Here is a 15,863-nt window from a genome sequence, read left to right as displayed (position 1 = left end):
TTGGTAATTTATTTATTGAGGAAAATGATCCAATATTACATATCTGTGAGTGGCAAAAGTATGTGAACCTTTGCTTTCAGTATCTGGTGTGACCCCCTTGTGCAGCAATAACTGCAGCTAAACGTTTCTGGTAACTGTTAATCAGTCCTGCACACCGGCTTGGAGGAATTTTAGCCCATTCCTCCGTACAGAACAGCTTCAACTCTGGGATGTTGGTGGGTTTCCTCACATGAACTGCTCGCTTCAGGTCATTCCACAACATTTCCATTGGATTAAGGTCAGGACTTTGACTTGGCCATTCCAAAACATTAACTTTATTCTTCTTTAACCATTCTTTGGTAGAACGACTTGTGTGCTTAGGGTCGTTGTCTTGCTGCATGACCCACCTTCTCTTGAGATTCAGTTCATGGACAGATGTCCTGACATTTTCCTTTAGAATTCGCTGGTATAATTCAGAATTCATTGTTCCATCAATGATGGCAAGCCATCCTGGCCCAGATGCAGCAAAACAGGCCCAAACCATGATACTACCACCACCATGTTTCACAGATGGGATAAGGTTCTTATGCTGGAATGCAGTGTTTTCCTTTCTCCAAACATAACGCTTCTCATTTAAACCAAAATTTCCATTTTGGTCTCATCCAGCCACAAAACATTTTTCCAATAGCCTTCTGACTTGTCCACATGACCTTTAGCAAACTGCAGACGAACAGCAATGTTCTTTTTGGAGAGCAGTGGCTTTCTGCTTGCAACCCTGCCATGCACACCATTGTTGTTCAGTGTTCTCCTGATGGTAGACTCATGAACATTAACATTAGCCAATGTGAGAGAGGCCTTCAGTTGCTTAGAAGTTACCCTGGGGTCCTTTGTGACCTTACTGACTATTACATGCCTTGCTCTTGGAGTGATCTTTGTTGGTCGACCACTCCTGGGGAGGGGAACAATGGTCTTGAATTTCCTCCATTTGTACACAATCTGTCTGACTGTGGATTGGTGGAGTCCAAACTCTTTAGAGATGGTTTTGTAAGCTTTTCCAGCCTGATGAGCATCAACAACGCTTTTTCTGAGGTCCTCAGAAATCTCCTTTGTTCGTGCCATGATACACTTCCACAAACATGTGTTGTGAAGATCAGACTTTGATAGATCCCTGTTCTTTAAATAAAACAGGGTGCCCACTCACACCTGATTGTCATCCCATTGATTGAAAACACCTGACTCTAATTTCACCTTCAAATTAACTGCTAATCCTAGAGGTTCGCATACTTTTGCCACTCACAGATATGTAATATTGGATCATTTTCCTCAATAAATAAATGACCAAGTATAATATTTTTGTCTCATTTGTTTAAATGGGTTCTCTTTATCTACTTTTGGGACTTGTGTGAAAATCTGATGTTGTTTTAGGTCATATTTATGCAGAAATATAGAAAATTCTAAAGGGTTCACAAACTTTCAAGTACCACTGTATATATATATTTAAAAAAAAAAAAGTTTTAACATGTATGAAGTGGTTACTGCAGTAATTCAGATTGGCTAACGAGCGATCAGTGAGATGAGATGACACCGAAGGCATTAACAGTGGTATCAGTATGAAAGTTTACGAGTACACAGAATAATGAATAATGATGTTTAATTATAAAGATTAAGATGCAGGTTGTTATGGGTGGATGCGATTTGCACCTCATTTATCAATCTTTTAGTAAAGTTGTGCGTAAAATGTTTGTGTAAACCAAACCGAGCTAAAAATTTCCGCTGGTTTAGAAATAAGCACGCTCCCGGTGCAGCTTACAGGTGCTGGTCATATAATTAGAATATCATGAAAAAGTTGATTTATTTCAGTAATTCCATTCAAAAAGTGAAACTTGCATATTATATTCATTCATTACACACAGACTGATATATTTCAAATGTTTATTTCTTTTAAGTTTGATGATTATAACCAGGGTGCGATTTGTCAAAAAACCAGAAGGGGGGATGGGGGTTTTTTTAATCATGAAACGTCACAAAATTAAGGTAACCAGTGATTCATTTTGCTCCTAATGACTATGAGTCAAACTGACTCACCACATATTAAATCAGTGAGTCAAAAATTTCCAAAGTGAGTCAAAATTACAATACACACTTTGAAAACAAAAAACACAATAGTTATCACTGTTCACACTTAAATCATTTAATTCCAACATGTGAACAATTGTGTGAGCTATTCATCTAAGCAAACAATAACAATAACAATTTTCAGAATAAAAAAAAGAAAAAAGTATGGAATTAAACAGAATATCCCCCCATCTCATCACTTTCATACCTGAGCCACGTGTAGGTTGCCATCCATTTCCTGTTGAATTTACGTTTTATTTTCAACTTTGTTACCCCAGGTTTCCCAGCATCACTTTGAGTCTCACTCTCTGTTTCAGTCTTGTCCGCTGTATCATCGTCAATCGTACTCGAGTCTGTGCTTGACGTACTTGCTCCCGGACCCCACAAAGAAATCAATTTGTTTTGCACTTTCATGCGTTTATTTGGCATGATTTTCACATTAAATGCGTTTTCAAATGTACTGCAGTAGCGTTGTTAATGTAAACACTCCTTATCGTTGACCGATGCTACTTCCGCCTAGTGTTTGTTAACTCGATCTCGATTGGTCAGTCTTTTAATATCATCCAATGAAAAATTTTCTACTATTAATTCATATTTCCTAAATTTCTAAACCTTTTTACTGAATACCATAGCAAAACTTTAACTGTATTTCCCATTTGATAGGCGCTATTCATATGTTTGGTAAGTAGAAACAAATTTAGATCGATCTTTTATTACCGCAAAGAAATGCTTTGGCAAACAAATTTTATCGATTAGTCCGAGAGAGCTATTTTCACTTGCTTCAAATCGAGGCTGGAAAGGATTTGCATATGCCGAAGCTTTCCAGCCAATGAAATTGCCGACACGTTGCTGACGGAATTAAACGAAGCTAAATATAGGCCCACCAAGTAAAAAAGACTATAGTAGTCGATAAATGAAGCATTATAATAACAGTTCAGTCATGTTGAACGAGAAAAATATAGCGTCGTTAGGACTTTGCCACTCGGAACAACCTCGAGCTACATCCCTTCGCTCTATATCCTGAATGAAGAGAAGTAACTCGAGGATGTTCCGAGTGCGACCTTGCGTCAAAAATACGCACCACAAGCAAAACATCTGCGTCATTTATTTTAAAATTGCGTAAAATATGCATGATGCAGGGCAAAATGAATCACTGAGGTAACAATAGGCTAACAGCTCAATAACATTCGATGATATCAAATGAATAACACTAAATGAAAACGAACACTAAACCGGAGATAGTAAATTCATCTTCCTATCTCTCTGACTAAATACACGAACACTAACAACAAAGTTCGCATTGCTTGTCGCGTTGCTGTGATGTTTCTCTCCCTCCGGATTAAATGGACAGTGACTCGAAAATCACTGAAATACATGAATACTAAATGAACAGTTTGCTCTGATGGCACAGTTCATGTGGCCTTTTCTGCTTTCCCGTCGGTGCGCTATCCGCCGCGTTTCGCCCTTCTTTAATCCACATTTCTGCGAATTTCTCAGCAGGGAAGGAACGCACGTCTGGCCCATTGACAGCGAGGAAAAGAAGGCTGTCAGTGTGGATACATTCATTCTGTTGCGCTCATCAGTAAGGATGTGATTCATGGCGCTAAATCCATGTTCACACTGGATATTGTTATTATATACAATGTATCTATTTGCTGGGGACGTTCGTGAACATCAAAGCTGTCACTTCGGGTCATTTTGAAAGTGAGTGCAATGTAGACCATAGAAAACTGTGTCACAACATGCCTGTCATGTCAACTTTTTTTTTTGGTTTGTTTGTTTTATTGACGGGGTTGTCCCCGATGATTTTTTTTTCAGCAGAGATAAAAACCAGAGGGGGGGGGGGGAATGATCCCCCCCAGCAAATCGCACCCAGATTATAACTGACAACTAATGAAAATCCCAAATTCAGTATCTCAGAAAATTAGAATATTACTTAAGACCAATACAAAAAAAAAAAAAAGGATTTTTAGAAATGTCGGCCAACTGAAAAGTATGAACATGAAAAGTATGAGCATGTACAGCACTCAATACTTAGTTGGGGCTCCTTTTGCCTGAATTACTGCAGCAATGCGGCGTGGCATGGAGTCGATCAGTCTGTGGCACTGCTCAGGTGTTATGAGAGCCCAGGTTGCTCTGATAGTGGCCTTCAGCTCTTCTGCATTGTTGGGTCTGGCGTATCGCATCTTCCTCTTCACAATATCCCATAGATTTTCTATGGGGTTAAGGTCAGGCGAGTTTGCTGGCCAATTAAGAACAGGGATACCATGGTCCTTAAACCAGGTACTGGTAGCTTTGGCACGGTGTGCAGGTGCCAAGTCCGGTTGGAAAATGAAATCTGCATCTCCATAAAGTTGGTCAGCAGCAGGAAGCATGAAGTGCTCTAAAACTTCCTGGTAGACGGCTGCGTTGACCTTGGACCTCAGAAAACACAGTGGACCAACACCAGCAGATGACATGGCACCCCAAACCATCACTGACTGTGGAAACTTTACACTGGACCTCAAGCAACATGGATTCTGTGCCTCTCCTCTCTTCCTCCAGACTCTGGGACCCTGATTTCCAAAGGAAATGCAAAATTTACTTTCATCAGAGAACATAACTTTGGGCCACTCAGCAGCAGTCCAGTCCTTTTTGTCTTTAGCCCAGGCGAGATGCTTCTGACGCTGTCTCTTGTTCAAGAGTGGCTTGACACAAGGAATGCGACAGCTGAAACTCATGTCTTGCATACATCTGTGCGTGGTGGTTCCTGAAGCACTGACTCCAGCTGCAGTCCACTCTTTGTGAATCTCCCCCACATTTTTGAATGGGTTTTGTTTCACAGTCCTCTCCAGGGTGCGGTTATCCCTATTGCTTGTACACTTTTTTTCTACCACATCTTTTCCTTCCCTTCGCCTCTCTATTAATGTGCTTGGACACAGAGCTCTGTGAACAGCCAGCCTCTTTAGCAATGACCTTTTGTGTCTTGCCCTCCTTCTGCAAGGTGTCAATGGCCGTCTTTTGGACGACTGTCAAGTCAGCAGTCTTCCCCATGATTGTGTCGCCTACAGAACGAGACTGAGGCCCTGTCCACACGGCAACGGATTCAGGTGAATCCGATAAAATTGTTTATCGTTTCGGCCTGGCGTCCACACGGCACCGGTGTTTTGGGTGTCCCAAAACGATAGTTTTTGAGAACGGTTTCCAGAGTGGAAAAATCTGGCAACGGCGCCGCTGCGAAGTCGTCTGGATGAGTAGAACGGATTTGTTTACGATGACGTCACAACCACATGACTAGAACAAGCAGCACTCTCGCGCGCATCATTCGTAACAACAACAGCAACAATGGCGGACCCCAGAGTAGTAGTAGTAGTAGTTCAGTGCTGGGTAGAAGAAGGGGTTTATGCACATGCGTCCTACTTCTTCTATTGTTCTGGTGTCTCCGATGGGACCGTCTTACAGTGCACGCAGAGGCGTGGCATGTGTATTGCATCGTTTTCAGCAAGCAGTGTTTCCCACACATTGACGAGACTATGGCGGCCTGCCATAGTCTAATTTGGGCCGCCATAGTCTCAGTCCGCGTGCGTTGACATTGCGTGCGTTGCCTATCTGAGACAGCGTGAGGAGACAACTCTGATTAGCTACATCCTGTCTGCATCTACATGTTAAGGTAAGTTTATACAACTTTATGTAGCCTTTGACACGAGTGAGAAGGTGACATTTAGGCTACGCTATTGTGCTTTATAGGCGCATGGAGAGCGCATTGATCACACCCTCCAGGATTTCGCGATGTTGCCATTTGCAACTTCAACGCAAATTCAACCAATCCCTGAGAATTCAGGGCGGTGTTGCAATTATATCCAATCACCGCAACTTTCCCACAAATTTGACCAATCGTTGGCGTTGTCTTGAGGTGACGTCGACAAACTACCTTCCACCTTATTTCCTCCATTCAAGAGAAGCAGCATGTGCCGCGCAGCGTTGCCAGATTGGGCGGTTTCCTGCCCAATTGGGCGGTTTTAAGTGCATTTTGGCGGGTTTTGAACATATTTTGGGCTGTAAAACGTCAGCAGTATCTGGCAACATATTTTTTTTTACTTAATACAAGAAATTAATGGATGCCAACATTTTTGCCAAAATGGTATTTTATTTTCCATTGTTTAGGCAGCTTCAGCATCATAACTGTGAGATTCTGTTCAAATTGTTTTTTTTTTCTTCTATGAAGCCTGAGCCATTTATTTTATTAGTTTATAATTATTGTTTAATTTAGTCTTCAGGAGAGACTGCCTGCACACAGTACTAGTATTAATAGTTTTTTTTCTTACATGAAAGCTGAGGCATTTATATTATATTTTAAGGTAACTTCGTGTTGTGCTGTGAGGTTCTCTGCACTTTAACTTTTGAACCAACAGGTGCATTTGGATAAGTAAAGCCTATTTTTCTGCATTTTTGTAGTCCTGGTAATCTTTTATATTGGTAAAGTTGTTTATAGGACCATTTCTCAGTGTCTGTTTTTTTAATCAATAGTTTTTCAGTAATAACTTAATATTTAACATATCACTCAATTTTAAACAACCCCCGCGCACCTCTGCAATTCAACTGGACACGCCCCCCCCCCCAATGGGCTGCCCCCATAGTCTCCAAAATTTCTGTGGGAAACACTGGTAAGCGTTGCGTTGCCACATGTACCTGATATTTTACTGATCCGTTGCCCATGTGGACGCGATATTTTTTTTACCCGCTAAAAAAAAAAAAAAAAGTCTCGTTGCCGTTGTCGTGTGGATGTAGCCTGAGAGACCATTTAAAGGAACAGTCCACCGTACTTCCATAATGAAATATGCTCTTATCTGAATTGAGACGAGCTGCTCCGTACCTCTCCGAGCTTTGCGCGACCTCCCAGTCAGTCAGACGCAGTCAGACGCACTGTCACTCCTGTTAGCAATGTAGCTAGGCTCAGTATGGCCAACGGTATTTTTTGGGGCTGTAGTTAGATGCGACCAAACTCTTCCGCGTTTTTCCTGTTTACATAGGTTTATATGACCAGTGATATGAAACACGTTCAGTTACACAAATTGAAACGTAGCGATTTTCTATGCTATGGAAAGTCCGCACTATAATGACAGGCGTACTAACACCTTCTGCGCGCTTCGGCAGCGCATTGATACGGAGCTCAGATATCAATGCGCTGTCGAAGCGCGCAGAAGGTGTTAGTACGCCTGTCATTATAGTGCGGACTTTCCATAGCATAGAAAATCGCTACGTTTCAATTTGTGTAACTGAACTTGTTTCATATCACTGGTCATATAAACCTATGTAAACAGGAAAAACGCGGAAGAGTTTGGTCGCATCTAACTACAGCCCCAAAAAATACCGTTGGCAATACTGAGCCTAGCTACATTGCTAACAGGAGTGACAGTGCGTCTGACTGCGTCTGTCTGACTGGGAGGTCGCGCAAAGCTCGGAGAGGTACGGAGCAGCTCGTCTCAATTCAGATAAGAGCATATTTCATTATGGAAGTACGGTGGACTGTTCCTTTAAAGGCCTTTGCAGGGGTTTTGAGTTAATTAGCTGATTAGAGTGCGGCACCAGGTGTCTTCAATATTGAATCTTTTCACAATATTCTAATTTTCTGAGATACTGAATTTGGGGTTTTCATTAGTTGTCAGTTATAATCATCAACATTAAAAGAAATAAACACTTGAAATATATCAGTCTGTGTGGAATGAATGTATACATTATACAAGTTTCACTTTTTGAATGGAATTACTGAAATAAATCAACTTTTCCATGATATTCTAATTATATGACCAGCACCTGTATTTGCATTTTGTGACGCCCACAAAATTCCATAAAAAGGTCGAGTGGTTAACAAACAGCCGAGAGCACGAAATGAACAATCCAGGTAAAGACTGAAAAACAATTCTGTGCCAATAAAAATATTTTATCCTCACTTCTAGGAGAATAATTACACACACTTGGTGGTTTGCATGGACGCAGTGGCACCTCCCAACCCCAATAACACGCGGTTAAATGTTTCTTCGTCTACATGTTCATCTGTGTTAAGGCACAAGTATCTGTTGAATATCGACAGAACCAGGGAAAACAGCTTGACAGCAGCATAAGAACAACAAGAGTGCTCCAAGAGCACAATATCCCTCGCTGGCAACTATGCCATAACTCTAGTAAAACGCGACTGAATTTAACAAAATTGCAATACATGTATTAACGACATATAACAAAGAATCCTGTCAAGTTTCATAAAATTCCTCCAAAAATTGCGCGAGGAGTTGATTTCAGAAGGCGAGTACCCTTCCTGGGATGGATGGACGGACGGACATCACCACGACACAATTCCCCCTTCGGACCTTTCGGCCAGCGGGGGATAAAAATTGTGAGGGAAGTTGATTTCAGAAAGCAAGCACACCTTGATGAAATTGCCAAAGTACAAGTTTGTTAATAATCAAGGGCATAACTCTGGGAAAATCTGCCCAAATTAAACGAAATTTCAATCTGCGTCTAACTCTTGGGGGGGTGGGGGAGGTGGCAGACAACCGGCGCGCCCCCCCGTGCGAAGCCTTTGAAAAATTGAGGCTCCAATGGGACATTCTGAGGCTATCTGAGAGGGAAATTGTAACAAATTGTCTGTCAACATTGAAAAAGAAAGAAGTAATTTTCTTCTGCCCCGGACAGTCTTTGGCTTTCTTCCGTTTCGTGCCGCGGGATGACATCTTTAAATGCCCAAGTGTCAACAAAAACAACTCACGAACTACTTCTGTCAAAAGCTCCCGCGCCGGTGGGTGAAAGGTCATTCAGTCTCGAGAAATCTCGCTCTACAAGTCAGCTGACCTTGTATGTAACCCATGTCGAATCTCGCGAGAGCAGCCGCGACAAGTAAACAATTAAACAACATGGCGCCTCAGTCTGGAAAACGCCAATTCGGATTGTTTTTGCACCGTCTGGCGGTGTATCTACTATGATTGGAATATTTCTGGAGCAATTATAACCTATTTGATGATCAGACACATTGTCACGTGGTGTTGCTGGGGTGTTTTCACGGAGAAAAGATCGTTTTGAGAAAGATTGCATGTTGTGCAGTAGCATATAAGTGCATGGCCTAAGTGTGACTTGGGGTTCAATCGGCATTTCGGTAAGGGGGCGCACGCCGAGAGTAAAGAGGGTGCAGCGCCCCTGTTCCACGGTTTAGACGAAAGCCTGAAAACGTCAACGCACCAGGAAAATAACCCTCCAATTCAAGGACATTAGAGAGACACAGAGTCTGTGGCAGGGGATTCAGACCCTCACGGATTACACCACAGGCCTGTCATAATGACATGTCTCTGCTAAATGCTTCTTTTGAAGCACTAAATAACCTGCCTGCACAAAAGACAACCCCCCCCCCACAATCAGGCTCTGAGGTTTTTCTTCAGCTAGAGTGAGGAAAACAGCAAGATCAACGTCCAGACAACATCTCTGAAAGATTGTGCAGAAGAGCTGAAGGATGTCCTCACAGACATTAACACCTCCAGGAGGCAGGCTGTTGTCCCCAGGTGCTTCAAAACCACCACCATCATCATCATCATCCCTGTGCCAAAGAAGCCATCTCCATCAATGACTACCACTCCATTGCACTGACCCCCAGCATCATAAAATGCTTTGAAAGCCTAGTCATGCAGCATATTAAAATCCATCCCTCCTCCCATTCCGGACCCTTTTCAGTTTGAATATCGGGCCAACCGGTCCACTGGTGATACAATCTCCTCTGCTCTCGCCCATCTGGACACAAAAGACTCATATGTGAGAATTCCGTTCATAGACTTCAGTTCAGCATTTAATACCATCATCCCTCAACAGCTGTTCGGCAAACTGGACCTGCTGGGCCTGAACACCTCACTCCAGGGTGTCTGCAGGCTTGAACAAGTTCAATTTAAGACTTTTTAAGACCTTTTTAAGACCATAGCAGGTTAAAATTTAAGACTTATGCCGCACAAAAAAATAAAGAAAATTGGGAGAGCCTGAATTACTTTCGAAATAACAAAATTTATCATCATTCACCAATGAACTCATTACATCCCTAGGGTGCGCTCTTGCATTAATGAGGAACTAAGTTGCAGTGGAGCCAAAGACATCCCGCAAATCACTTGAGGATGAGGCATTCGATTCCGTACGGTTTGCGTGTTGTAGCGTTACAGTTTGCACGGAGTTAGCTGATTCACCGTCTCGAGATGTGCTTGGACCTGACAACGGTGAACAAAATTGAGTGATGGCATGCGATTATTACAGACTTTTATGGGCAGCCTGGTGCTTCTCCGCTTTCGCGTGCGATTCCGGTGCCTTTATACCCAGGGTGCTGAGTTTGAGTGTTCTTTTGCACAATGTGCAGTACGCCTCAAACGGATTGTTTGGTACACGTTTTAACCAGTCTACGAAATCACTGCGTTCAAGCCAGCAGTCGTTAAACTTGCATTTGCCCATTTTGCTACAAACCGTGACAATAGGGCTGTGCGATATGGGAAAAAATGAATATCCCGATACATTTTCTCCATTTCACGATATACGATATATATCTCGATATATTTAAATCTCCTCTAAAGGACCCCATGAAATCTAACTTTTACTCTTTACTGTTTTCACTACAATCCCTGCAGATTAAATAACATTCTTGGTTAACTTTACAGGTGGTTTTCAACAAATTTTAAATTTTCATGTTGGTGATTAATCACAATTGAGTTGAAATAAGACTATTTTTATTCAACAAAGATGTGGCACAAACTGCAAAAACAATCTTGAGAATTGCAACAAAGGGGCAAAACAATACAGAGCTGCTCAGAGCTCAAACCAATAAAGCGCAAGCTCAACACTGAGAAAGACATTTAGCCTAAATAAGAAAAGTGCTCATTCATTAAATTATTTAAAAAATAGATCTTCAAGCTATTAACCTGACTACTGAGAACCACTGGAACATTCACAATAGAGAGAGAGATTGAGGGAGAGAAGAGAGAGATCTGCAAAACATAATTTTTCTCTTTGCACACTTTTGAACTGAATGTTTTCTGGCTCTGCCTCTCAGATGTATGTAATTCCGGTAATGCCTTAATTAATGCGAGGCCGCTCTCCAAAGCATTCAACTCGTTCAACTCTTCCTCCCACCTCCAAATAACTCAGGCTACATCCACACGACAACGGCAACGAGATTTTATTTAAAAAAATATCGCGTCCACATGGGCAACGGATCAGTAAAATATCAGGTCCATATGGCAACGCAACGCTTGCTGAAAATGATGCAATACACATGCCACACCTCTACGTGCGCTGTAAGACGGTCCCATCGGAGACACCAGAACAATAGAAGAAGTAGACGCATGCGCATAAACCCCTTCTTCTACCTGGCATGAAGCACTCACAGGAACAAACACACAACAACAAGAAGATGGCTGCGACTACGCGAGGAAATCGTGCCTTCTGTGTACAAATTAGTTTTATTAGTGTGCATAGTTTTATATAACTTAATTTTCTTATTGTGTGTGAACATTTTGAAAAGCATTTTTATATAATTTATATAACTTTTTATATTGCATGTGAACATTTTGAAAATCAGTCTTATCCAATAAAAAAAAAAATTTCAAGAAATGGTTCAGTTACTTGTTTATTTAAAAGAAAAGCTGTATACAAAAGTGAATGCAATGCAGTGGTTCATACAAAACAGCGAGAGTGCTGCTTATTCTAGTCATGTGGTTGTGACGTCATCGTAAACAGTTTTACTCGTCCAGACGACTTCGCAACGGCGCCATTGCCAGATTTTTCCACTCTGGAACCCGTTCTCAAAAAATATCGTTGTGGGGCACCCAAAACGCCGGTGCCGTGTGGACGCCAGGCCGAAACGATAAACAATTTTATCAGATTCAGCTGAATCCGTTGCCGTGTGGACAGGGCCTCAGATTGTTACTGCAATTCATCTGTAGTCTTGTCAATTAATAAGGCACTTGTCACTTTAATACAGTCCCCTCCCCCCCAAACATCTGCTCACTACCCATCCTGTAAATGTGATCATTAGCTCATCAGCCTTATGGTCAGATGAGCTAATGATCACATCTCGTCTGCATGATCTTGTTCTTGCGGGACATAGGAAACTACCATGCACAATAAAAAAAAAAGTAAAAAACTTCAGATGACTTTGCAGTCAATACCTTTAATTTGAAGTTTTACATTAGTTAGTGTTCTTATGTGGATTCACACATACACACAGGAGCACGAGTAGGCTATGAATGTTTTCCTGAATTTACAGGATTTTCATGAAAACTAAATTTCTTGCATAAAAACACTCGTATAAATGATTTACGAATAAATCCGTTCCTGTCCGGCTTGATAAATGAGGACCAACGTATCCCAGTGCAGTGGCGGCAGCGGGGGAGGAATACCCCCCCCCAAAAAAAAAATTATGGGTGGGGAGTTACAATGGCTTTGTTTTCCCTTATTAAATCCCGTTGCGTCCCTTCATCCCAGCACCATCCCTTTGTACTGTAGGTTGGGAACACCCATTCGCACCAAAACCGATGCAAATTACCAAACGTCACCGATTACCTCCGTTTTCCAGGATTTTCCTTATTTGGCTAACGCAGAACTGCAAAACCCATCACTTTTAGCAGGCAAGCTGATTTATGAATATTCTGTGGACTAGCCTAATTAACCCGTCGCTGTGGCAACTGTCTAGACATGTCTGGTCTCCTTGGGTACTTGCGCCAAAGCGGGGACCCTGTGACAGCAAGGCTATGACAGTGTCGCTACATTTGTATCTGACTGATAACTCGTGTCCTGTCCGGATAGCTAGATAGCGTTCATGAGGCGTACAAGCAGTTTTGAGCGCCCAAAAACTTGGTGCTGCTCTAGAGCTACATGAATTCGCTTGCTGCCCTGACCACTCACTGAAAATCAGTATGAATATCCATTGCAAACTTTTTGGGCTTGACAAAGGCACCCAAGTTGCTTGATGATAACGAGGTAAGTTTTCAGTATTAATTTTTTTTAAAAATCCCAAGTCAAATTTCACAAACCAAGAAGTGAATGAATGTTTACTCGCACTGAAGACTAAAGGAAAGACAGTTATTCGTGCTCTTGCTTTATACCACGCAGCTGAGCAGGTATATAAATCTATTAGCCCTTTAATTCAACAAGGACATTGAGGACAAATTTTCTTGCGTTTTGTGTGTGTGTGTGTGTGTGTGTGTGTGTGGGGATCCATGAGAAAACTAAGGGAATGTAGTTTTTCCAGTTTACCGATACAGCCCCATGTGTCAGTCATACATGCTTCAATACACCAATTTCACACAGTTTTGATTTGAAAAACATGCAACAAACAGAAAAAATAAAATAAAATATCATTCACACCCGATCTAGGGTCATGACCGGTCATTGCCAGTCAGTTGGATTTCCTGGGAGCTGACAGCGGTCCTTGAAGGATCGGGAATATTACTTTCACGGGCTTATTCCTCGGTCAAAACAGGACTGCCGAGAGATGTGATTGGTTTTTAGATATTATAACGTCTCGTCTCATCTCATCTCATTATCTGTAGCTGCTTTATCCTGTTCTACAGGGTCGCAGGCAAGCTGGAGCCTATCCCAGCTGACTACGGGCGAGAGGCGGGGTTCACCCTGGACAAGTCGCCAGGTCATCACAGGGCTGACACAGAGAGACCCAGACAACCATTCACACTCACATTCACACCTACGGTCAATTTAGAGTCACCAGTTAACCTAACCTGCATGTCTTTGGACTGTGGGGGAAACCGGAGCACCCAGAGGAAACCCACGCGGACACGGGGAGAACATGCAAACTCCGCACAGAAAAGCCCTCGCCGGCCACGGGGCTCGAACCCAGACCTTCTTGCTGTGAGGCGACAGCGCTAACCACTACACCACCGTGCCGCCCATATTATAACGTGTTTATTCAAATTTTCCAAGGCTATTTGACCGAATCATTTAAATATTTGACTAGCACTGTGTGAAGTTTCGTCATGACACGTGTTGACGGCAACCCATGGTAAGAGGGTGTTATCCTCTCAACGATACCAAGTAAACGTAATTACGCTATAGTATCATTGGCTCGGTTTCATATAGAAAAAATACATGGATGAAATGTACTCTAATAGAGGCATTAAAATTAGCTTTACTCCACCAAAATTTGCCTCTCAAAATGCAGGAAATAGCGTTTTAGAGGGTTAGAAATTCCAAAATTTCCTGGGGGGGCATGCCCCCGGACCCCCCTAAATTTGGCACGCGACACGTCCCCCCACCAAAACTTCCTGCTGCTGCCTCTGCAGTGATCAGACCTGCAGCCAGCATACTGTACATTTGCTCGCTTTAAATCAGTCTGATCTGTAAGACTTGATCACAAGGAGTGCAAAAGCTATTCCAAGACAGATCTGAAATCCTCCTCACCTGGACTTCAGCAGTGCCGTGAGACTCTCCGAGTTCAGGTGGTGTATAATCGCCTCTCTCAGGGTAGGGAGCAAGGACAAGACTACAAGTGAAGCCATAGATCTTTACAGAAGGAAGCTTTTTTTTAAAAATTAATCAAAATAAAGCTTTTTTTTTTAAAAAGACACACAGAACAGTAGGTGTCTAACCTGTCATGTTACACGTCCTCTGGTTACTCTCGAAATGGAACTGCCTTCGAGCCTGAGCGATGTACTCCGCCGTCTCCCGCTCCTGCATCTCCTGGAGTTTTCTTTGGGCATATTTCCCAAGCAAGTACACACCTGGTGTATGTGAGGTCAGGAAATTTATTTACTTTTATACGATGTGCAAAAGTCTTAGGCACGTGTAAAGAAATGCTGTCGACCAAAAACAGCTTAAAAATAATGAAATGAAATGTTTCAACCTTATAAAAATAAGAATTCTATGAACAGTCATCAGTAAGCCATAATAAATGAAACAAAGTCAATATTTGGTGTGAGACAACCCTTTGCTTTATATAATTTTTTTTTTAAAAAGTAGAGCAGCGGCTACAATTATCGACAGTCCATAATTATCGACACCTTTTCAGATTTACCAATAAAACACAATTTTACACAGATGAGTTTCAATTATAACAGTTATTATTGGTTAATTAATCAACCGGAAGACCCATCTCGCCCTTTGAGCTTGTTGTCTGATGACACAGCTCAAGTCAAGTTTATTGTCAAATATGCTATACATGCTCAACATACAGCACAGATGAAATTTCAGTCCTCTCTGACCCACGGTGCAAACTGGCAATGCAATAAATAAAAATACAAATAGAATAAATGAAAAAAAAAACCACAATATAAACAGTATAAACACTCTAGATAGGATCTAGACATGGATTAAACACTCAGACAAACAATATAAACAGTATAAACACTAGATAAGAAGAACTAAGTAGACACAGACTAAACACTCAGATAATATAAACAGTATAAAGACTAAACACTCATATATACTTACACATGATATATATTAGGGATGGCGAAAACTAAAAAAAAAAATCTTGACCGACCACCGAGCCTCATTAGCCGGTTAAAGTCGGTTAACCTAGGAGTTTAAACAGGGATGCAAACGGCGCGCCTTTTGGCGGATGCCGCCTTTTTCACGGCCGAATCGTGCAGATCCGATTTTTTTTTTTGGGGGGGGGGGGGGGGGGGGGGGGGGGGGGGGGGCGTTGGAGTGTCTGAATAATTTCAGCAGAGTAAATTCTGTATTAAAATTACTAAATAAGCAAATGCCGTTACAGTCCATGAAACATAGGAAGTATAAGAGAAGAAAACAGTAAATCA

At 41.9% G+C, this 15,863-nt stretch overlaps 1 protein-coding gene across 1 annotated transcript in view; it reads right to left on the bottom strand.

Annotated features, from left to right (window-relative positions):
• pex3 (peroxisomal biogenesis factor 3) overlaps nt 1–15,863 on the bottom strand; it is a 73,194-nt gene that overhangs the window by 38,162 nt on the left and 19,169 nt on the right. The window contains exons 2-3 of the mRNA XM_060907598.1: nt 14,694–14,825; nt 14,506–14,587 (exon numbers count right to left, since the gene is read on the bottom strand). Coding sequence (XP_060763581.1) covers nt 14,506–14,587; nt 14,694–14,825 — 214 coding nt within the window. The remainder of the gene's footprint in view (nt 1–14,505; nt 14,588–14,693; nt 14,826–15,863) is intronic.

The sequence above is a fragment of the Neoarius graeffei genome, chromosome 2 (genome assembly GCF_027579695.1).
Source record: "Neoarius graeffei isolate fNeoGra1 chromosome 2, fNeoGra1.pri, whole genome shotgun sequence".
Lineage (NCBI taxonomy): Eukaryota > Metazoa > Chordata > Actinopteri > Siluriformes > Ariidae > Neoarius > Neoarius graeffei.
This window is presented reverse-complemented; position numbering and strand designations above follow the sequence as displayed.